This window comes from Anopheles stephensi, chromosome 2 (assembly GCF_013141755.1).
Source record: "Anopheles stephensi strain Indian chromosome 2, UCI_ANSTEP_V1.0, whole genome shotgun sequence".
In the NCBI taxonomy this organism is placed as follows: Eukaryota; Metazoa; Arthropoda; class Insecta; order Diptera; family Culicidae; genus Anopheles; species Anopheles stephensi.
The window spans coordinates 7,510,360-7,532,437 of record NC_050202.1 but is presented as its reverse complement, the minus strand read 5'-3'; the positions used below and the strand labels follow the sequence as shown (position 1 = coordinate 7,532,437).

Below are 22,078 nucleotides of genomic sequence, written 5' to 3'. Positions count from 1 at the left end.
TGGAAGTCAATCTCGTACAGTGACTGTGGTGCCCTCAAAACGCAATAGCTGGCGATGGTTTGGTATTTTTACCTCAAATTTTACTCTAAATTTCATTAGTAGCTGATTGAAACACCTTTATGTAATTTCAAACCTTTTGAATGCCCATATTCGATTTACAATAAATAACTTCCATTTCAAAATGTTATTCACCACTGACATGAACTCACCAGTGCAACTGTCTCTGCCTATGACAGCTGTTGTCAAACGGCAATCGTATTGGTGGTGAAAATCGCAGCGAGGAAAAGCCGACCGACGAGTCACCGAATTTGTTGGCAATTTTCTCGTGCATTTCGCATTCGCGAACGCTTTTCCGAACGTACAGCTAGCAGAAAAAGGTAAGTATTACGATACTTTCGCGTAGAGCACCTTCGAAAACGGAGGAAAAGTGGATGAATTCCAATTCGAATGTACCCCTTTTCCACCGCATCAGTGGAGATGCCCAAAATCGGCCATGTTTGATCATTTGGCATCCATAGCTACGTTGATAAATGCTATTTACGCTTTTTATGTTGCTCGATCGGAAAGCAACTCGAAGGAAAAATGGAGTATTTTTTTTTTTTACCAAGAACCACTAACAAACCAGAAGCTAGAGAATTGTACCACCGTATACTCATACGGAGGAAACAAAGTGTGTTTGTTCCCCTGTTCTCGTTGCCCACAGTTATCGCTAATGAAAATATCTTAATCGATCACATTTCGCTTCGTTTTTATTATTATTATTGCTATTCTTGAAGAATTTCAACTTTCCGTCAACCGCCGCCGGGTTTTCCGTAGCCGTTCGAAGCTCTCGTGTCATCATCCGGAACGGAAGAAGCCGCGCAACAGCTTCTGCTCCCTCGCCCGTACGCAGTCGTCGTTCGTATTAGTCCGTGTACCGACTCAAACATCCCCCCGACCCACTACTGCCTAGCAAAGCCGAATATCGTTCATCGCGCGAGTACGTTACCCGAAACCCGTCTCCCCCCCTTTCGCGCGTCTACGAGTGGCCCTCCCACCGCCGTTGGTTGGCCGCCACTCACCGTCCGTGCGTGAGTTTTTGCCCCGCCGGTTATGAGCAAAGCCGTCAAAATAGATCCATCCAGTGAAAGCAGCCGGGAGCTGCCGCCCGGTACGTTCAAGCTCTTCATCGGCAATGTCGACGAGAAGACGCAGCCGTCCGAACTGCGGCCACTGTTCGAAAAGTACGGTACGGTTGTCGAGTGCGATGTGGTGAAGAATTTCGGCTTCGTACACATGGAAAACGAAGATCAGGGCCGCGAGGCGATACAGCACCTGAACGGGTACGTGATCGGTGGGCAAGCGATCAAGGTGGAGGCGGCCAGAAGTCGCCGCGCCCCGAACGCCAACACGACAAAGATATTCGTCGGCAATCTTACGGACAAAACGCGCGCCCCGCTAGTACGCGAGCTGTTTAAGAAGTTCGGTACCGTCATCGAGTGCGATATCGTGCGGAACTATGGCTTCGTGCATCTCGATGCGACCGGAGACGTGAACGATGCGATCCGGGAACTGAACGGTATGATGGTGGACGGGCAACCGATGAAGGTGCAGGTGTCCACCAGCCGCGTCCGGCCGAAGCCGGGTATGGGCGATCCGGAACAGTGCTATCGGTGCGGTCGGGCCGGCCACTGGTCGAAGGAGTGCCCGCGCCTGATCTGGGCCGAACGAGGCTTCCGCGAACGCAGCATGTACGCACGGGATCCGTATCCGCCGCCGCCACCGCCGCCCTTCCTTCGCGATCGTATAATGGACGGATTTAGGGTAAAAACGAACAGCCACACACACCATTTGTGCACGCATATCCTACCTTAGTTATTACTCCCTCTATTTACTATCCTGGATTACGGGTTTTTTTTAATGCGTTTTTGTTGCATATCTTTAGAATCGAATACTATTACTCGTTTGGTAAAATCCTTAACGATGTTCGACACTGTAGAACAGAAACTTTTCGGATAAAATAATTCTTTTTTCCATCGCTTTTTACAAAACAATTCACACTTCCAAAAACATTTGCATAACAAAGTCTCCATTGTAGTCTTCAGACTATTTGTTTTACTAGGTGCTTCATTTCCTTTTCCTTCACAACAAATAGTTGCTGGCACTCACATACAGGTTCAATAAGCCTACTTTTTTTTTGGATCATTTCCCATTTGTTGGACAGTTCTAAATCGTTCTGAAGTGCTGTGCAATTAATTTTTGTTGCTACTTCGTGCTATTTAATGCTATCTATTTGCTTCCAAACAAAACAACCAAAAAAAAACCCTAGCAACGCTCGTTCGCAACAACCTACTAGATTGCTAACGATTCGCTTCCCGATACACATTTCTCACAGGACACCTTTGACTACTATGATCGGTATGAAGATCCACGCGACCTGTTCGAACGCCGGTACGGTATCCGGGGACGTGATTTTCCCCCCATAAGGCGCGAACCGATGCCCCCGATACCGCCCCTGATGAGGCGCAGTGTTACCGAGAGTAGCCGCAGCAGCAGCAGCTACGAAGCGATCTTCAGCCGGCGTACGCCGCCTCCGACCAGCCGGAACGGAAGCAGCAGCATCAGCCGGTTCGGTGTGTACGAAGACTTTAGCCGGGATTCGTTCGACGATAGGCGCGGACTGCGAGGACCTTCGCCGACCCATCGATACGCACCGTACTGAGACGCGGATTGAACTAATATGGTTGAATGGTGGTAGAGACCACCCGACCTTGCCACCACGATCCATGCTCACAGCTGCAGGAACTTAGATCAGATAAACCTTACATACAAACAAAACTAACGCCGCAAAGACGCCGGAAAAGGATTTGCAGCAGCTGAGAGAGGGAAACAGGGGAATTTGTATTACCCATGATTAGTGTAATACACACACACACACCCCCCCATCGGCTTGGCTGCAGATAGCTGCAAGGTTGTACTTACAGCTCCTTGAAACCGTGTAATTGAATGTGAGCAAGCGTGGAAGGACAGTTCCACAGGAGTTCTGTGGGCAGTAGGGGTGGCAGAGTTTCAAATCGTAACGCTAATATACTTGCCCGCTGGTGGCAGTGAAGCGTGTTAGGCTATAACAAATTCTCAAACCCGATTCATGATGCATTTTCTCTTCGTTCATGTCTTCATATGTTAGCTGATTTGTATAAGTATGTGATGGTCAATAATCGTCTGCCTGTGTTGCGTAAATCATATTTTATTTTGAACCCTACGTGTTTACACTCATTGCATACATTTTTCATATTATTATTTTGTGCGCCGTAATAGCTTTTACAACTAATCAACAGCACAGATGGAAAGTTTAGTTTAAGGTTTCGTTTTGTCTTCATTTGAAAATTATAAAAGCTATCCTTTGAGTGGTTCGCAAAAGCCAGAGCTGTGTACGAAAGGGAAATGCGAGTTGAGTCGAAGGATAGAAACGCAGTGTAATGCAAGCAACTAGAAACGGGCAGGATCGGACGGACAGCGGACATAAAACTATAATAGTTATATCGTAAGCTACTAAAGATAATAAACAAAAAAACGTCGTTTTAAATACCTGAACAGCTGAATGAATTTTAGATTTCGACTTACTTACACTGCCAATGTACTCCTGGACTCTCATGGCTTGCCCAAATCACTGGAGAATGGTGAGTCTTATCAGCAGCACAGCAGTGAGGCCAAGATACCAGCTTGTAGAACATAGGCCTCTCGTCGGCCATGCTAAACATTCAGGAGCAATAAGCTTACGCCTCGTCGGGATCCGGATTGACTTAGAGAAGATGGTGATCATTGTGGACCAGTGTTCCTTGGCCAGAATTCCAATCGTATAGTACTATCCTCGCTATGCTGATACATTTTGTACATGAATAGTCTTTTATTTTTTCCATACGGATGGTAACCACACAACGCGAAGCGCCTGTTAACTTTCGCTATTCTAATCACAGTTACATACAGTGGCTCGAACGAAACACACTAGTCGGGGTTTGTTCGGAGATGAGTTTTACCATCCGATCCCTGTCTACAGCTCCTTCCAGCCGTATTTGTTCTTATCCTTACTTCCTTTATCCCTATCCTTACCATAGTCCTTCGTGCCTTTTGGACTATCGGTGTATTTACGGTTCGGTTCCTCCGGTTTGGTGCCCTCTCCGGTCTTTTCCGGTGGACAGTAGCAGCACCGTTGCTGCGAGTCTAGGTATGATTTACAGCCCAAGGTAAGCGTACCAGTGAAGAGCATCTTTGCAGCCGCTTTACAACCTAATATGAACAGGAATCGATTAATGCATTGTAGACAATGGTTTCTACCCAGCAAGCCGCCCTACCTTTAACCACAATATCACCTACAACATTCTTTTCGTAATCATCGCAGTATCGATACAGGCAGCGTTTAAAATCCAAGTCGCACAGCTCCTTATCGCTGTTGCACGTGTCGTAGCAGATGTCGTGAGCATTGCAGCACTGTTCCATTTCTACCGCCGGCAGGTACTCGGTGCTAATCTTCATCCCCAGCGATCCGCATCCGTCCGACTGGGGTATGTAGAATTTGTTCCGTGCGGGTGTTATGTCTTAAATCGAAAGTAATACATTGTTGCATCATGCATATGCCGCAAACTGTCTTCCACCTGTGCCGTGTTCCACTTACCGCCAGGACATTTGTACACACAGTTTTCCTCGACCGCCGCATCAAACACTTCGTGGACGACTTTGAACTTTTTCGCCACATGCAACACGTTCTTCATCACGTCTCCAAAGACGGCTTCCGCCGCTATGATGGCATCGCGCAGATTCGCTATCATGTTCGAACCGTAGCCGGTGTACGCGTACGTTAGAAACGTAAGCGAGTAGATCGCCACTTTCATGTAGGGAATTTGCATTTTGTAGGCTTTTTACTTTTCAAACTCTAAACTTTTCCCCTTTTACTCTCAATTTGTCCTCATCGAGTCGAAAAAAAACCCGAAACTATACGGAATATGCGCCTCCTTTGATTGGTCGGATGCGTCGTTCGTAGGTGGCCAGGTGTTGGCGAAAATTTTACTCCCAGAAAAGCACTGACGTGGCCAATTAACGTACGTAGAGTTTGTCGTTTGTAAAGCGGCAATTTTTACCACAAGTACCAAGCATTTTAGCAAGATGTAGTGTTTATTTTTAGATACATTTTTTTCTTCTGACTAAATTAGATACACAAACTGCTTCTGTTGTGCGCGGGCACTACGTAGAAGATGGAGAGGGTGAGATGAAAGTGAGAGGGGTTGTTTGTTTTGAAATTCTAAGCATTTATAGCTCGGGTTTCGGTACTTGAGTCGGAATCGAGTTGCAATCGCATTTAAAAGATTTTTATTATTTATTCCATAAACGAATGAATTAACATATTTGAGTGCATGGAAATCCTGAAACTGTTTTCCCCCTTTAGTAAGAAACCTAATTAGCCAGCAATTTCCCCACAAAAGAAGCAGAACCGAAGGGCGGCCCAGCAGCGAACCGTTGCCCGTAGCGTTGACAGTTGCCCTTCAAAAATTGTTTACATGTGTGCGAGTCCGTGCGAGTGACGGGAAAATTGTGCGTTCTTTTTCCGCTGTGTGAAAAATAGCTTCGTTCTTGCAGCATTTGGGAAAATTGTGTTAGTTAAAATGCGAATGTGTAGACTATGTTTGGCCCGAGTTTAAAAGGTTCGTCCGGAAACGCTCGGAACGCAAAGGTAAAGCTTGGTACGGCATCTTCCACCGCTGCAGCGCCCGCATCTGCCTGTCCATTGATCGGCGAAGCGTCCGAAACCACCCGTGCCAGAACACAACAGCGAAGGTGCAGCATCGGTGCCTTACCACCGAATGTGGATGGTCGGCCGCGGGGTACGCTGACAGTCGGGTTCGGTAACTTCCTAGAATCGCCCCGCGTATCGGTAGGAGGCGGTCCCACCAGCCCTGGGATCCGGTGGAACAGCACGAAAGTGTACGCCGCTGTGGGTCTGCAGCTAGTGTGGTGGGGACAGAAGGCGTCCACCCCGGTTGCAACGCTTCACTGGGCAGAGGCAGGCAAAAACAACACCAGCGTCGATTACGAAGTGCGTACCAGTGCGGATCTGTTCCGACGGTACCTTAAAAGCTGCGAACCGGTTCGGCTGCGGCTGTATTCAAAACGCACCGAAACGCTTATCGGCACCGCAAAGATACAAATACCCGAAAAAGTAACTAACTTTACCGAAAACGCAGACCAACCGATTGTCGCACAAAGCTGTGGCGAAATTCTAAGCGTACGAGGGTTTAAGCTGGGAGAGCTTTGTTTGGAATTTGGGCTCAAACTCGATCCCAAGGAGATTCCTGCAAATCCCGCTAGCAAACCCGCCAGCTTGCAGCCCCAGAAAGAGGGAAAAGAAAATCGCAAAATGTTGGGCATCGAGCAGCGGCCCGCGACGGTCCCGTTGAAAACATTCGCGTCCGCATCGAATTCCGCGCTGATTGTGGAAGGAAAAATAGCTCCGCTTCATGAAAGCTCACAGCGTACGCTGGCCGGTGGCAGCTATCAGCACGCGGCGAAGAAAAAGTTCAACGCATTGGATCACGAATCGAAGCGGAAAGTGTTGGATTATTTAACCGGAAAACCGTTCGATGATGAACGATCCCGGGCATCGTCGGAGCTGTCGGCACTGAGTGAGATTTGCTCCATATCGCCAGCGGAAAGTATGCTGGAAGCGCTTGCCCGATACGATGCTGCACCGGAACAGAACAAGCAACCGTATCTTCAGGCTGTCGACTGTATCCGCGTGTTGGTGGAAGGGCTGAGACTTACGCGGGCCGGCATGAAGGAAATGCAGCATCGCACAAAGCATCAGTGGCTTACGCCGACAACGTCCGGATTTATTGTGAAGATGAAGCTCTCGCGCAATCCCAACACAACGCTGCTCAAATTCAGCTCCACATCGATGGCTTTCGATAGTGCGGAGGTTTTGTTCGAAAGCCAACCGAAAACCACTAAAATTGCCCTCCCGACCAGTGGAGATGAAGGACTAGCCTTCGAGTTCGGCATCCATCTGAACGTTGGCAGTAGCTTCGGAAAGACTCGACTGTTCTTCCTCGGCTCGGCTTCCGTTACACTGCGCGAGCTGTTAGATGGACGGCTAAGCTGCTACAAACGCTGCCCAGTTCGGTTGGCATCGGACGATATTCTGCTCGGCACGCTAACGCTACGCATGCACCTGGGACGCCGAGGCCTTCACTTTGGGTCCGAACTGATCGATGCCGTAACGGTGGACGATGGAAACGTGACGCTCGATACTTCGAGCGATAGCGACACATGGGACGGTCCTATGACAGAGCCTTTAGCTACTGCGCGCCAACCGTATTCTCACAGGCCACATTCTTGTGGCCATCAGCCGATGGGCTGCAACCAGCTACGGCATCGTGGCTTATTTCCACACGCAAGCTGGACATGTACAAGGCACACCGGTTGCCCAACGGACAATCAAAGTCCTTCCGAAACGAAGGACACAAACACAACGAAAAATCAGCAAACGAATCCTACTGCTAACGAAAATCGTGACGGAATGGAGCAGAACGATCCGAATGGACCACCCGGCCGTTCCCAGTCCGATCCAAAACCGATGGAAATGGAAACCAGCGCACCGGAAGATCGTGTAAAGCTTCTGCACGGAATACTTCACCTCGGGCAGCTTAGGTCACTGCCCGCCAGCGATTACTTTCTGGTGTGTAACACATTCTGGACGGACGAACCGACCACCCTAACGTCGGACCTTTGCCCGGAAGGAGGAGATTTTAACTATCTCCACACGTTCCCGGTGCTCGCGAATTCGACCTTTATCGAGCGTGTCCGCAATCAGCACATGAAGGTCGAACTGTGGCAGAAACCACCCGGAGAACCGGAGAAACTCATCGGCTACACACGCCTGTCGCTGCATCAATTCTACATCGCGTTCCGGGATGCGCAGTTAAGCGAACATTTGTCCCACGCAAAGCTTCCGGTCATTTCGATCGACGGTTGGAGCGGCATAACATCACCACTGGCCGCCGAGCCGTGTGGAGAAATTAAGGCCATTCTAGCCATCGGTACGGAGGGTCAGATTGAGCATTTTAAAACCATGCGGAACCTTCAGCACGTATCGAGCGACGTTCCGCGCTCGCTGGCCAATCGAGCAAGCGTGCCCACGTCCGTGCTCGGTTCGCCTACGCGCCGCATTTACCCACGCCCCGAGCACAAATCAATCCAATCGATGAACAGCGGCACTAAACAGCCGCAAACGTCCGAAGTAGCGAACATGCTGTCGGCGTTCATCGAAAATCTGGCCCAACGCTTGCCAATCTCGTCGGAGCGCAGTACGGCACCGAGCTACGATCATAGCAACGCTTCCACCGACCACCAACCGATGGATGCAGCACCGCACTCCGGCGCATCACCACACTCCAATGCTAACAGGCCGCAGCTGCGTAAAACGGCCGATCTGCTCGACAACCTTCAGAAAGCCCTATCTCAAAGACCGCCAGCATCGGCACTGGATGGGTTCGGTGGGCTGGGCGGGTTGGGCATGGCAACGCTGCTCGGTGCCGCAACTACTCCGGCCGATCAAACGCCACCGGCAGCGGGTGCAGTACAGCCGCCCGATACTGCTGCTCAGCCCGCGGCAGCAAACGACGATGGTTCTAGTGGTTCCATGGAAAGCGTTAACGAATCCCAACCACCAACGACGCTGGAGAGCTCTAGCAGTAGTAAAGCAGCACCGAGCAGCGGAGAACTCACCTCCGTACCGATCGATGAGTGTAAAGTGTTCCGGGTTGCGATCGAAATCGAGCAGGCGGTGAATTTGCCGAAGCTCACCATTAGCAAAAAATATGCCAAGCGGCACAAGAATCGCAACGTTCCCGACACGCTGGAGCTCGAGCCGAGTGCGTATGCCACGTTTGAGGGGTACAACTTGAAACCCGGCATGCCAAACACGGTCAAATCGCACGAAGGAATTGTGTATACGACGCACGTGCTGGAGCGTAACTGTGCTCCCGGGTGGCAGAAACGGTTCGAGGTGCAACTTCCGGTCGATCTGATGTTGAACGTAAGTACTAAACTACTCTAGATCATTTAATAAAGTCAGTTTTCGAATGGTAAACAGTACAATTCTCCGCAGGACGAAAAGCGATTCATACTGAAGGTTTGGCGGAAGGCGGCGCTAAGCGATGCACCCAAGTGTCGATTGCTGCCCGCCCCGATGGAGGATGCCGTGATCGGGTTCTGTGCGATCGATCTGAGTGTGCTTCTGTCCGGCATGCCGTATATACTCGGTTGGTACAACATTATGGACTTTTCCGGACGCTGCAACGGTCAAATCAAGGTACGGGGTTGTTAGATTGATCCTGTTGGCATACGTTTGCCGTTCTAATGTTGTCCCCCTATTCTGGTTCTCCCCCAGGTTAATGTACAACCGCTGGAAAACGTGCAAGTGTACAAGGCACTCGATGAGCAGATGAACTTCCAGATACCGCTCTCGATCGACGTGGACTGTACCGCAATCGGGCTGGATGCGGCCAACAACACCTCGCTCAGTCGTGCGCTGAAGCGCAAGTTTACTGAGCTGGAAGAAATCACCGAACGCCTGAAGGCACGCCTGTTCGATGTGACGGAGGGCGGCGATGATGGGGTCGATCCGGACGATCAGTTCGAGCGCGATCTTAACACGGAAGCGGAAGAGGAGGAAGATGAATCGTGGCCCGATGAGTTTGTCGGTGATACGTCGAATCAGAAACGCAACAGTCAGTACCCGAACGGGGCACTAACGCTGACCACCAACACATCGTCCTACTCGATGTGTGCCACCGATCGTCGTGTAAACGATCCGCCGGAAAGGTCCCTCACCGGTTGCTCTAATCATAATCAACCGCGCCGCCAATCGGCACAGCTGCAGAACCTGGAGGATCTGATTCAAACGCACGGCATCGATACGCTGATAAATCCGGCCATCATAAAGAATCTCCTCAATCCATCCAACTCGGACGAAACGCCACCGCTCGGGGAGGGTGCAGGGCTGGAGGGGGCAACCGATGCGGACATGAGCGATACAACTTCCTCGTCCCGCTCGTCGCTGCTTCCGAACGATAGCAAGCAGGCGACGGGAAGTGGGGACAAAGTAAGACAGATTGCTTCCGCCCTGCAGCGGACAACCATTTCCGATTCGACGAGCCCCGTGAACGCGTCCGCGAAATGTCGACAGGCACCGGAAGGTGAACCGATGAAGAAGGACGCTGACAATTGATCGGGTGTGGGGCCGATTCAAGGAAAGCAAATTTTCATTTTAATCTTCTTTTACGCCCCGCCCTTGGGTGAACTTTTTTAATGTAGCTGTTACTATTTATCTATTGCGCACCGTATTCTACCCCGCGCCAATCTTGTACTGTGTTTTTTCATGCTCGAGAGAATTCTGAGATCGTAAAACACATTTTAAGCAGCATTTGTATCCTCGATTCAATGATTCAATACTAAGGCTTCAATTAAGTGTAAATTTTGATTTTTCGCTCAACTAGATAGAAGAAAGAACTTACCCTGCTCTTTTCACCCTAATGGCACGTGTCATCATGCTATACGCGGCTGAGGCGAGGTTTGGTGGTGAGCTCAACCGGAATCTATTCAAACATCGAAAGGTAATTTTCCAACCGGAACTTGCGCTTCAACTGCTTGTTGCTGATGAACTGTATCGCTGCGCTGGTCTTATCGTGCCGATGGTAGTATGCACAGTGCCGTACACGCTGTAAGCGGAAAAGGAAATGGCGTTAGCTCCTCGAGCTCGTAGGTCTCCCGTTCTAAATCGCGTACCTTGTACTCCTGGAGCGTCTCGGCGCGCTTCTTCTGGTCGGACTTGCTCTTGGAGTGACATCGCGCCTCCTCGAGCTCCTTCACCATGCAGCGCCTACATAGGCATCGTTCCGTCCTAAGATTCTTCCAGTAATCCACCTCTGGCCGCTCGTCACACCGCTGACAGCGATCAAAGTTATCCGTCCTGCAGATCGTCCTTGCCGCGGGCATAATTTTAATAGTTCCACCAAACGAATGACTCCGGATGTCCTTGCGCGTTTTGAATACGTACGTTCCAACGCTTTAAAAAATCCCAGTTTAGTTACTTTTGTGGAACGAAACGGTGTTATCCACCACTCCACTTACCCAGGATACGCCGGCGAATGATCCTTGGTACGATCGTCCGTTCCACTGCCGAAAGGTTTAGCCGACTGTTTCGCTTTCGATGGCTTCCTTCCCGCCACTTCGTAATCCCCAACGCCCGGACTGTTGCTCACCTCCTCAAAGTTGAACCTCACGCCGGTAGCGGCCAGTGGGCCATATCCTTTACGACTCACCCGCTTCCGTAGTGCCGGATGTGCGTCCGGTGTCCCCGCATCGTAGCTAAGGTTGTGACATCCGGGGGCTAGATTTTCACCCAACAGTTCCGGTTGTCGACGACGCATCAGCGCACTCATGGCCGGTCCTTGCAGCGGGACCGCTTCCCGTTCGATGCTAGATCCGAAGCAGATCCTTGCCTGGGGTGGACGCTGTATAACATACTCGAACCCTGAGGAGGACACTGGAAACATTTTAACGCCAATCCACACTCGAATCGTTCAGCGACCATTGCTCCCAAAGTGGTGCGATCTTCGAAAGGGAAGATCACACCACCATTCCCCAGGTTGTCTATCCCACCGAAATCATTGCAGCGTCCCAAGATAAGCTGATACTCTTTGCGGGCTTCCCGTAGAAGCAAGCGGGAGAACTCGTTCATTTCGATCATTTTTTCTTGGTGTCTTTAAAGCGCAACTAAACTACACCAAAACACGCCGATATTGTTGCCTCGCCGAGCACTCTAATCAAACTGGTTCCAAGTCTCGGCCGGAGAAAGCAGTTGAGTCTTTGCCCGCGAAAACTCTATCCAAGGAGGATGAGGAGGCGGCATAACTTCGGTTCTCCAAGGCACCACGTGCCGGCAAAGAGGTTGGAGTAAAAGCGCGTGCCTTCCTTCGTGTTTTGTGAGGTTGTGGGGGCCAAAGTAAACATGCCCTATCGGTACAAGTTTGCATAGATTGTAAGTTGCCAGAAAGGATGGCTAAACGAAAGAACAGAGGACGATGGGTTGCTTTTATTGGTGTGATTTATTTCCCCCGAAAGCTTAACTCAATCAAACGGAATCCCTTCCATTTTCTTGATGGACCCGCAGGGGGAGCAGGGAGGAAAGGGAATTGGAAAATCTGATCGAAATTTTGGCTGAATTCGACTGTCAATCGAATGACATCGGTTATCGAACCAAGGGACAAATGATTGGCTCATAAATTGTTGTGAGGAGCCGTACAAAGCACGGTAGGGTTGCTTCTTATCCGTTCCGGCGAACCGTATCGAAACGAACTAACAATGGGATAATCAATTTGATCGATTAATGAGATGCTTTAAGACATTGTCTATTCCAGAAAAGGGAGCTTAAGAGGCAGTACTTAAGCAGGTGGATGTTGTTAAAAATGCTCTTTACAGTCCCGTTCCTAGCAAGGATGATAGAGCTAAATGTGCTCCCTTTCCCTGTATATAAAGCTAAGTATCACCGTCCCGACTGAGTAGGTGAGGTCCCCAAACATGTGTCTTCCCACCACATACATTCGGCGAGAGACATTTTCAATTCCAAAACCATTCATGTCTCGAGATTTATGGCTTCATACCAAACCTCAAACACAAACACAGTTCCTTCACCAATTCCCTCACGCGGATCGTCCGTATCGCGTGACAATAGGAAACTTATTGCAGGTGGAAACTTGTTGGCCAAATCGACCGTTGGAGCGGGCGTCCTAAGAATATGGAGAAACCCCCCCCCAGCCACGTTTCTTCACACTTTCACACGCTTTGTTGTTGGACCGCAGGAAACGGTCGTCGTTTGTTTTTCCCATCCAAAGACTAACAGCAGGGGAAGAAGATTTCATCGACCGTTTTTCTTTTGCCCACCGGAACATCGGAACAGCTTGTTATCATATTCAATTTGTGGGTTTTCCTTCCGATGACGCTCGCTGGTGCGATTGTGGATACTACGCTCGTTTATACGCAGGGCTCCACTGCTACTGCTTTCGCTTTACTACCACTCCAATCGCAGTAGGCTACTGGGAACAAAATTTCACGAAACGAAAACTCACGCCAGCTTTATGGTAATTAGGAGCTCCACCAATTAGCTTTTTTTTTGCTCGTGGTGGTGACTAAATTATGAGCTTTCTCGCAGGGCATGAGTCAGCGGCATTAGAACTTTATGACGATGATGATGATGATAATATCTGCTGCCGGTTGTTAATTTGCAACCGAAAGACAATTTCCTTTGTTTCGGCTCTGCTCTCCTCTCCCATGAGGAAAATGCTAATTTCGCCTACTATACTTTACCTTCCATCGCTAGGGCGCACGACGTTTTTCTTTGGAAGTGATTTAGAACACAAGAAAAAGGACCGCCGTAAGCCACTATCACACACTTTCATCAAACCGTCGTACTACCTCCAAACAAACAAAAAAAGTCACAAATTAACTCATCGCCACGTGTCGCTCCCGCCGAGGATATTCCGTCCGGTCAAGCAAAAATCACAATCAATTCTGGCTGGCAACTCCGCGGTTGGCTTTTCGCGGTGGACCGTGTGCAACAGTTTTTTCTTTGTTGCTTCGATCCTGCTGCTGACGAAGGGCAACCGGGAGAGAAGTTAGTGAAAAAAAGAGCAAAGGCAAAGCTCATAAAACTCATTCGCAAACTCTAGTAAAAAGGTTGGGGCACGTTGGGGTGGGTAGCGTGTGAAAAGTAAACATTGTTGCAACGGTCCCCTTCGTATTCTGGCCATATTGTCGTGGTCGCGTTGTTTGGGTTGTACGCGTGCAAGAATGGCACCGCGAAAGAATATGTCCTTTGGTGTCCTTCGCCTACTTTTTTACAGCGCGCTTTTCCATGTATCCAGAAGCCACGAGGATGTGCGCTTTGTCGCGTGGTTTCGGCTTGGAACAGGTGATTTTGGTGTACGCGCAAATCGATATGAATAAGATTCTGTGTCAAAAAAAAACGTTGGTAATGGAACGTTTTTGGTGGATTTCTCTATTTTTAGCTTAGCAAAGAAGCTCATAAATTTTGTGTTTGTTTTATGAGCTGTACTTAAGGGGGTCGAAAACGGTACACAGCGAGAAGCATGTACGGGGAGCGCTGTTAAACAGCACTTAATCAGCGAAGACGCTGCAACGAGCGATGCACGAAGGAGAATGTCCTTTTCAACTGTTTTGTTTTTCTTGTCAACCAAGCATTCAAAGAAACTTGGTCACCTTCTGTGAAAAAAGTTTCATCTCTCAAAAATATGTACTGTCAGTGCACCAAAAAAGGTTAATGAATGTTTAACAACCTTTCTGATTAAAATAAATTATTCACACAATAAAAATAAAACATACAATATTCTATAAATAATAATGAACATCTAAAAAGAGTGAAAAGGTCTATTGCTGACCGGCCAGTTCCTTAGAAAAAAAAATGAGTTGAATAATTAAAATTAATATTTAAACTTAAAAATTCAGTGTGAAACTCTTTTAATATATCACAAAAAACATTCTAAAATCAGGCATTAAATTTTAAAAAATTATGAAACTTAAATCCACAATTTCTACAGTCAGAAATATGAATTTTCTTGAAATAGTGCTAATGGACGGCTATTGGTACGGTGTGTGACGGAAATTTGAAGCCTGCCGTCAAGCTGTCACATTTGCGCTCGGGGAATTACACATCCAACGGCCAACTGTCAGTTTTGCGCAGCTGGGCCGCCGAAGCTGCCAGGGGAACCAGTCTAAATTTACCATGAAAATATTTCCTGAATACTAGCGACAGCGCGGTGTGCGATGTGATTATGTGGTGTTGCAGGGCAATGAAAATGAAAATGTTCCTGTCGAACGAAATTGCACATGGCGGCGGTAGAACATCATGGAATAGGCGCTCCGTAGAAACGCGTCGGAAAACAGGTACAAACCGGGTGCTTTCGGGCTGGTTTTTGCGTAAAACTGCGCTGGAATGGTCGGTGCACGGGTGAGCGATGGAGTTTGTGCGATTTTTGGCCATTTTGCCGTGGCCAGCGGCGAACGAATATTTTCCAGAACCGTCCAATGAATTCCGCCGTGTGTGTGTTCCGCCGCCGTCGTCATACCCATGTCTGGCGCGCTACGGCTAATGAAGGCATCGTACTCCGGGCCCGATTTGTGTGTGATATGCGTGATAATGCCCAGCGGAGTGTGATATGGGGTTTTTCGTCGGGAATTTTTCATGAAATTTGGTACACGTACAATTACAACACCGATGTACATAAGTTTTATAATGTGTCGTTTGCTTGCATTTTAGCATACATTTTGGAAGGGTGAACTAGCGTAAATGAAAAGCATTTTTACATTAGAGAAGCGTAGTTGGAAATGTGCTAATTGTCCGCTGCTTGTGCTGGGTGGTACAGCTACCCGTGTATCGTAATGGTGTCGATTATCAAAAGTGGGCATCTCGCTCGTCGCCTACTATGTTGCTATGTAAATGGCTCGGGCCGATGGGCTGTGCTGTGTGGCGTTGAAAAAGATGAAGGCTATCACGACGACCTGCTCTGGGGTGAAGTGTGTGTGATTCGCCAAACCATGGCAACTTGTATGAAGAGCAAAAAAGGGGTTTCTATAAAAGTAGGTCTAGAAAGATAGAAAGTGTGCCAAATTTATGCGTCGGTTGTGTTCTATGGTTTGTAATTATTTTAGTGCAAAAAATAGGGTAGAATATCTAGAAGTCTACTGATGATGTACGGTAGAAAACGCATCTGCTCGAGTGCAGCAAATGCAGGATGGTCGGACAAAGAATTTGTAAAATTGCATCTGTTCTTTATTTTTGTAATCATGATTCATACATCTCCGCACACATCGGGACGAGTATGTGTGTGTGTGTGCGTGTGTATGGTCATGCATACCACCGGAGGTTAATTTCTGTCCGGTGTGATGTAGTACGTCCAGTGGGGGATTGCATTTGAGAATCTGTCTCTTACCACTCTTTTGCTCTCGTTCGCCAGCCCCTATCTCCCCGGTTGCAGTGGAAGTGCAATACTGTTCTGATCATCTTTTGATCGGCGTAATTTTTGCACCTACGACGCACACACATACACAGGCACACGTTCATGTATAGCGCAGTGATGAGGATGATTTGTATGCGTAGAAAAAAAGGGGAATGATTTTACCAAAAATTATATTCTGCTTGCAACAGTTGATGCGAATATGCGCTGTAGCGGAATGAAACCCATTTTTTACGGGCATTGCAAGACCCAAGCAATATAGTAATGTAGCATTATGGCAAAGATAAGATTTATGCTATCTGATGAATTGTGGGAGGGCGTTTTAATAATAATTTTAATAACAAATTATTCACCTATTCTTCCTCCCCTTTTAGGTTGTTCATTCCAATTCCATCCTCCCTAGGAGTTTACACAACACAATTGTCTGTGGTCAATAGCAAAACAGTAGTGCCCTATTTCTGCTGCCTTGTCACCAAGCACTTTAGCACTGAGAAGAGACTTAAGAAGTCGGCCTCAGGCATCGTTTGAAACAGTAAGCCAGATTAACATCCGAGAAGATGACTACGACACGGGAGGACGTGCTGCTACAGATGGGCGAGGTCCGGTTTAAAAAGGGCGACGGTACGCTCTACGTGATGAACGAACGAATCGCATGGATTGCTGAGCATCGCGATACGGTTGCTGTGTCACACCGTTTCCAGGATATAAAAAGTATGTAACCCACACACACACAATCACACGCAACTTCCGTTCTCATGCGTTCGTGCTTGCTTTGTTTTAGTGCAAAAAATTTCCCCGGAAGGTAAGCCGAAGGTACAGCTGCAGGTGGTACTGCACGATGGTAACAGCTCGACGTTTCACTTCGTCAACCGGCTCGGGCCGCAGGCACAGATGGCCGACCGGGATAAGGTGAAGGAGCTGTTGCAACAGTTGCTGCCAAACTTTAGGCGCAAGATCGACAAAGAGCTGGAGGAGAAGAATCGCATCCTGACGGAAAACCCATCGCTGTTGCAGCTGTACAAAGATCTGGTCATCACGCAGGTGCTGACGAGCGAGGAGTTTTGGGCCCGGCATGCCAAGGACTACATGAACAAAGAGCAAACGGTAAAGCAGGACATCGGTGTGTCCGGTGCGTTTCTGGCCGACATAAAGCCCCAGACGGACGGGTGTAACGGGTTGCGGTACAATCTAACGGCGGACATTATTGAGTGTATCTTCAAAACGTATCCCGCGGTGAAGCGGAAACACACCGAGCACGTGCCGAGCAAGATGACGGAGGCGGAGTTTTGGACAAAGTTCTTCCAGTCGCATTACTTCCACCGGGACCGTATCGTGGCCGGCGGCACCAAAGACATTTTCACCGAGTGCGGCAAGATCGACGATCAGCAGCTGCGACAGTCGGTGCAGGAGAATCTCGGCGACCCGTTGCTGGACATACGCGCGTTCGAAGATAACACGCTGGAGGATGGGTTCTGCAGCTCGGCCACCGCCAAGCAGCAGACGGTGAACAGTGGGAACATCGTGCATCAGAGTATGATCAAGCGATTTAATCAGCATTCGTTTTCCGTGCTTAAAACGTGCACGGATGTAAAAACCCTCAACTGTGGTATTGGGTCAATTTTGTCCGCCACACCGGGTGTGCCGTCGGACTCGTCGGCGAACGGTGGTGCGCCGGTTGCGAATGGGAAGGAAAAGACAAACAACAATAACCTGCCGGCGGCCGATGGAAGTAATAACAATAATACGGTGAATGGGCTTAGCAAGAAGGATAAGCGATCGCACGATCAGCACCTTGCCAATGGGACCACCGGGGAGCACAAAAGTAATGGGACGATGGGCCCACCGCCGCCATCCGCGAACGGTGCGCCGTTCGTCGAGCCTACGATGAAGAAGGCCCGGATTCAGGCGAAAATTACCTACGACGATCTGGAGGGCGAAGAGGACGAACGGACCCGTGTGAAGCAGCTGAATTTGACCAAAATCGAACGGTACCTTCATGGGCCCGTGCCGGCGTCGGCGGCTAGTGGGACGGGCGGACACGATTCTTCACATTCTAGCAATCACCGGAATGAGGCCGGTTTGCATGATTTCGAAACGACGCATGCGATGATCCTGGAGGCCGCCAATGGGACGTGGAGCAATCGGACGCCTCACAAGCTGCTCGTTAGCCCGGCTGCCGCTGTCAGTGCGCTCGGCGATCTGAGTCCGGGCGGTGCGCTCATGAGAGGGTTCCAGGAACAAAGCCTTGCCCGTAAGTATCAATCAACTTCGGTGAATGTGTGAACCGTCTGCAAGACTGCAAATCATTCCAACCATCAAGAGAGCACAATGAAAAATGCCATTTACCATTTGCAGAACTTGTGCCTCCGGATATAGAGAAGGAAGTGCGTAACCTTTACCTTTCGCTGCTGGAATTGCTGAAGGAGTTTTGGAAGTGTTTCCCACCAACGACGCCCCAGCTGGAGTCAGAAGCAACCCGCATGCACGACATACTGCAACGTTTCGCGATGGTCAAATTGAAGCCGTTTGAGGTACCTTTTTCACTGCAATTTTTAGCCCCTCTTAGCATTATTTTGACTACGTTTGCTTCTCACTTTAAAGGATCGTGCCATGAGAGAACTGTTGCCATTGGGCTCCTCGCTAACGCAGCACCTGAACCAACTGCTCCAGTCGGCCAACCGGAAGTATGCGATCTGGCAGGACCGTCAGCGTCGTACGCACAGGTAGCACTGCACCGCCTCGACGCTCCATTAAGCGGGCCGAGCAGGCCACGTCCACAACTGTACCATCACATCAGTTCTGGCGCGCCATTAGCAGCAGCACGAACAACACTCCGTTTCGTTACCTTCCACTCAACAGAACCGTGTGTGGCAAATTGCATCAAACCGTACTCGTTCCGTTTTGTCAACCCCCCCCCCACCGTTTCCATCCTCAACATCACCCGTAATGATCGTTTCGTCCTTCGTCTCTTGTCTTTGTTTTGTTGTCGATATCGGTGTGTGCATGCAGAGCTAGGAATTGGTCGATATTTTCGAGCTCAAAACAAGAATCGCGGAGGAATGCAAAGGGAGGAGCTTTAGCAGCAATTCTCTCTGCTGCTGGGTCGGTTGTACGCGCACTAAATAAAGCAAACGATTGATGCCAACTGTGGCCTACGTGTAAACGTCATGGAATGATCGTATAGAATTAAATCGAGCAGCCACGGGATGAGCGCTGGGTTGAAGAAGCGCCAACGAGTTAGTATTAATGATGTCACAACAAAAAAAGAATGGTCGTCGTGATATCCGCGTGATGGGCGATGTGAGAGATGGCGGTTGGCGATATGAATGCGAGCCACCAGCTTGTCAAGAATCAATTACTTTCAAAAGATCATGAAATATATTCATATCATCTTCGAACATCGAGAATGAGTATCCTTGCTGTGTAAAGTCGTGAGAATGGGAAACCTCCAGCAACAGCAAAACCTTGTCGAATCAAGGCTGTTGAAGGATTGTCTTGTGGAAAACAGTGAGTAACAGGGACAAGAAAAACGAACTCACAATCCTGGCGACTGTTTAAAAGTGGGTTGAAATCATCAAATAGAACAATAAGCAAACAATGAATAAAGTAATCAAATAAATTTCTATGTAACAAAATCAAATAAGCATATGCGCATGTATTTGAGATAATAAAAGTTTATTTAATTACTTTGCATGGCACTTTTCACTGCTGAAAGGTTTTAAATAAATGGGAACCATGTACAAAAACGGCATAATTTCAGATCGTTTGACATTTTTCTGCAATGAACCTTAATGAAAAAAAAATTACATTGAGTTTTTAGGTTTTATTATAAATTGGAGGAAAAAATAACAATAGATTAATTTTAGCAAGTGCAATAATAACGGCAATTTCAATTGCAAAACTGTGAGAGCTGTCAAAAATAGATGTGAGCCGTGAGCTGTCAAAGCAACGAAGTGAGCTACCGTTTGTGTAAATGAGTGTCTTTCCCAAGAACCAATTTACAAACGCGTAATTTCACGTGCCTAAAATGACGTGCAGGTCTTTGTCTTCTTCGCCGATATCTTCAATCAAATTTTAACGACTGCAATTTGCTGCTAAATTGTGTAAAATAAATCTTAATAACCAACAATCGCTCAAAGCAACGCTTCAACATGAGCTACCCGCTGAGAGATCCCAACCGCTCACCAACAAACGCCCGAAACGCTTCTTGGGTATTGCGTTCCGAGAACCAAAGCAAAGAAAAAAACGCTTCCCCGAGTCTCTCACATAAAAAAATGCGATAAAGTAGAAATCTGCGGGAGCGAGCGGAGCGTCATTCGTGGTTTGGTGCGTGTGTTTTTATTGTTAATTTAGATGGAAAATTGTACAAAATAAACCTATTGACCGGTGTAGCACGTTCTCCATATTGTGCCGACCAGACAACGATGTAAACATTGTGCGAAAGTGTTCAGGTTCAGGTGCCATACAGTATGCGGTATGTGAATATGGCGCTGGCTTGGTGGTAGTGATGGTACAGATACGGAAACAATAGAAACGATCTCTGGCCGTTTCCGTACGCCAAATTGATGCGTGCGTTCGTGTGTGCGTGTGTTAGGATGATACAATGGCAGTTGCGCTTTGTGTTTAGACTAAACCGGAATTGCGGTACGGATCAACCACGGCAATCTGTTTACACTGTGCGTAGCCAGACAGTCAGCCACATAGCGCAGCATAAAGTATGTGCTTTACCGGGGCATAGGACTGTTGGTAGAATCGTTATCTGCGCGGCCTATGCGACGCTCTTTTTCCAGAATATTTGATTAGAAAAGTAGCCGTTGGAGCATTCGGTACGGTTTCAAGGGAAGAATAAAAATAACAACAGCCACCACCACCAATTTTTTTGTCTTGTCAATGGAAAAAGAAAGTAAACTTGTCCGGGAAGAGGGTTTTTGGCCTGGCCCGTTCTGCCCAGAAAAGAGTGGGATCGGGTGCATGTACTATGTTGGGCGCCCATGAGCGAGCATATAGTCAGCGGATTTCTGGGCCACAGTTTTTCCTCCCTTTTCGGAGGGAGTGTGTGTTGCCCGAGAGTGTTCTCTCTCTCTCTCTCTCTCTCTCTCTCACTTTGATTTGCCCGTCGCCGTCGTGTTGGAGATTCCGATTGCTGTTGTGTTGCTGTGCTGCTGGTACGATTCGGTCGGTTCTGTCTCACAGCTGCGTTCGAACGGTGTCGGTGTGTGTCTTGCTGGTGCTGGTGAAGGAACCATATTCTGCTATTTTGTCCGGCCTAGCAAGGGTGTACTTTCGCCCGGTATTCTTATCCATCAATATGCATGGCTTTCTGCATTTTGCTCTAGCGTTGCTTCGTTAAAGCGTGTCTCTGTGTGTCCATTCCGGGTGGTGAAAAGTGTGACCTGTGAAAATGAAAATTGGAATGATGGGTGGTGGGAATAAACTCCCACCAACTCTCAGGGCAGCCGTGTAGCAGGAACTGTGGGAGCGAACGAGCAGGCACGCCGTCAAGTGTGAGCAAGAAGAGCGAACCTTTCGATCACGGGTACGAAAAGCGAGAGTGAAAAATCGGACCGTTACATTTATTTCACTGTGTGCTTTGGGATGCGTGCGTGTGTTTGTGGTTGGCTGCTGATGGATGGATTAAAAACGCATGGTTTACTTTGATGAGACGCGTTATTGCTTGTGGCATAATAGCGCGTGCCGCACATTACTTTAGTGTTCAAAACCTCGCGGTACTTATCAACCCTTAAAATGGGGGGCGTAACAATGATTAAGGGATGATTTTCGGGTGATGATTCTGCGGTTCCACTGTCGACGCGAGTGCTAAACAATACACGAAGTGACAGAGCATGTACAGCTTCCTGTGTGCGTGTGTGTGCGTGCGTTGAGCTGTAGGTTTGACACATACGAAAAAGGACGAACCAACGCAAGGATGTGTCAAATGTGTGCTTTGAGAAATGGTGCCAATTTTAGTTTGTAATCGATTTTCCGCCAGAGGATTGAGGATGATTCCATTATATACA

The 22,078-nt window shown here is 48.4% G+C and overlaps 6 protein-coding genes across 26 annotated transcripts in view; 4 read left to right on the top strand and 2 right to left on the bottom strand.

Annotated features, from left to right (window-relative positions):
• The first annotated feature begins 222 nt into the window (after window positions 1-222).
• LOC118505280 (RNA-binding protein lark) lies at window positions 223-3,575 on the top strand. Of its 2 annotated transcripts, none has more exons than XM_036040850.1 (3): window positions 223-377; window positions 777-1,803; window positions 2,375-3,575. In XM_036040850.1, the coding sequence occupies exons 2-3, from the start codon at window positions 1,093-1,095 to the stop codon at window positions 2,699-2,701; spliced, it is 1,038 nt and encodes a 345-aa protein (XP_035896743.1). In that variant the 5' UTR covers window positions 223-377; window positions 777-1,092; the 3' UTR covers window positions 2,702-3,575. The 2 variants fall into 2 exon arrangements, with proteins under 2 accessions (XP_035896743.1, XP_035896744.1); XM_036040851.1 differs by having other exon boundaries at window positions 243-377; window positions 817-1,803.
• Window positions 3,255-5,237, bottom strand: LOC118505283 (group XIIA secretory phospholipase A2). The gene is made up of 3 exons (XM_036040864.1): window positions 4,652-5,237; window positions 4,332-4,574; window positions 3,255-4,266 (listed from the first exon to the last, which is right to left on the bottom strand). The coding sequence occupies exons 1-3, from the start codon at window positions 4,881-4,883 to the stop codon at window positions 4,031-4,033; spliced, it is 711 nt and encodes a 236-aa protein (XP_035896757.1). The 5' UTR covers window positions 4,884-5,237; the 3' UTR covers window positions 3,255-4,030.
• Window positions 5,238-5,514: 277 nt separating this feature from the next.
• On the top strand, window positions 5,515-10,504 carry LOC118505278. Its single transcript, XM_036040847.1, has 3 exons — window positions 5,515-9,064; window positions 9,137-9,340; window positions 9,419-10,504. Exons 1-3 carry the CDS (start codon window positions 5,654-5,656, stop codon window positions 10,256-10,258), a joined length of 4,455 nt encoding a protein of 1,484 aa, XP_035896740.1. The 5' UTR covers window positions 5,515-5,653; the 3' UTR covers window positions 10,259-10,504.
• A 97-nt stretch (window positions 10,505-10,601) lies between these two features.
• Window positions 10,602-14,251, bottom strand: LOC118505281. 4 transcript variants are annotated; one of them, XM_036040855.1, is made up of 4 exons: window positions 13,396-14,251; window positions 11,161-11,563; window positions 10,816-11,095; window positions 10,602-10,748 (listed from the first exon to the last, which is right to left on the bottom strand). In XM_036040855.1, the coding sequence occupies exons 1-4, from the start codon at window positions 13,400-13,402 to the stop codon at window positions 10,626-10,628; spliced, it is 813 nt and encodes a 270-aa protein (XP_035896748.1). In that variant the 5' UTR covers window positions 13,403-14,251; the 3' UTR covers window positions 10,602-10,625. The 4 variants fall into 4 exon arrangements, with proteins under 4 accessions (XP_035896748.1, XP_035896745.1, XP_035896746.1 ...); XM_036040852.1 differs by lacking the exon at window positions 13,396-14,251 and adding an exon at window positions 12,863-13,385; XM_036040853.1 differs by lacking the exon at window positions 13,396-14,251 and adding an exon at window positions 11,692-12,668 and having other exon boundaries at window positions 11,161-11,575.
• A 535-nt stretch (window positions 14,252-14,786) lies between these two features.
• Window positions 14,787-19,476, top strand: LOC118507750 (general transcription factor IIH subunit 1). Its single transcript, XM_036046756.1, has 5 exons — window positions 14,787-14,991; window positions 16,436-16,772; window positions 16,843-18,312; window positions 18,417-18,592; window positions 18,663-19,476. The coding sequence occupies exons 2-5, from the start codon at window positions 16,619-16,621 to the stop codon at window positions 18,786-18,788; spliced, it is 1,926 nt and encodes a 641-aa protein (XP_035902649.1). The 5' UTR covers window positions 14,787-14,991; window positions 16,436-16,618; the 3' UTR covers window positions 18,789-19,476.
• An 832-nt stretch (window positions 19,477-20,308) lies between these two features.
• LOC118505863 overlaps window positions 20,309-22,078 on the top strand; it is a 36,007-nt gene continuing 34,237 nt past the window's right edge. For 3 of the 17 annotated variants that reach the window (XM_036042265.1, XM_036042267.1, XM_036042262.1), the window contains exon 1: window positions 20,331-20,776. The gene's annotated coding sequence lies outside the window, so the exon portion shown is untranslated. The other 14 variants (XM_036042261.1, XM_036042263.1, XM_036042248.1 and 11 more) reach the window with 12 other exon arrangements.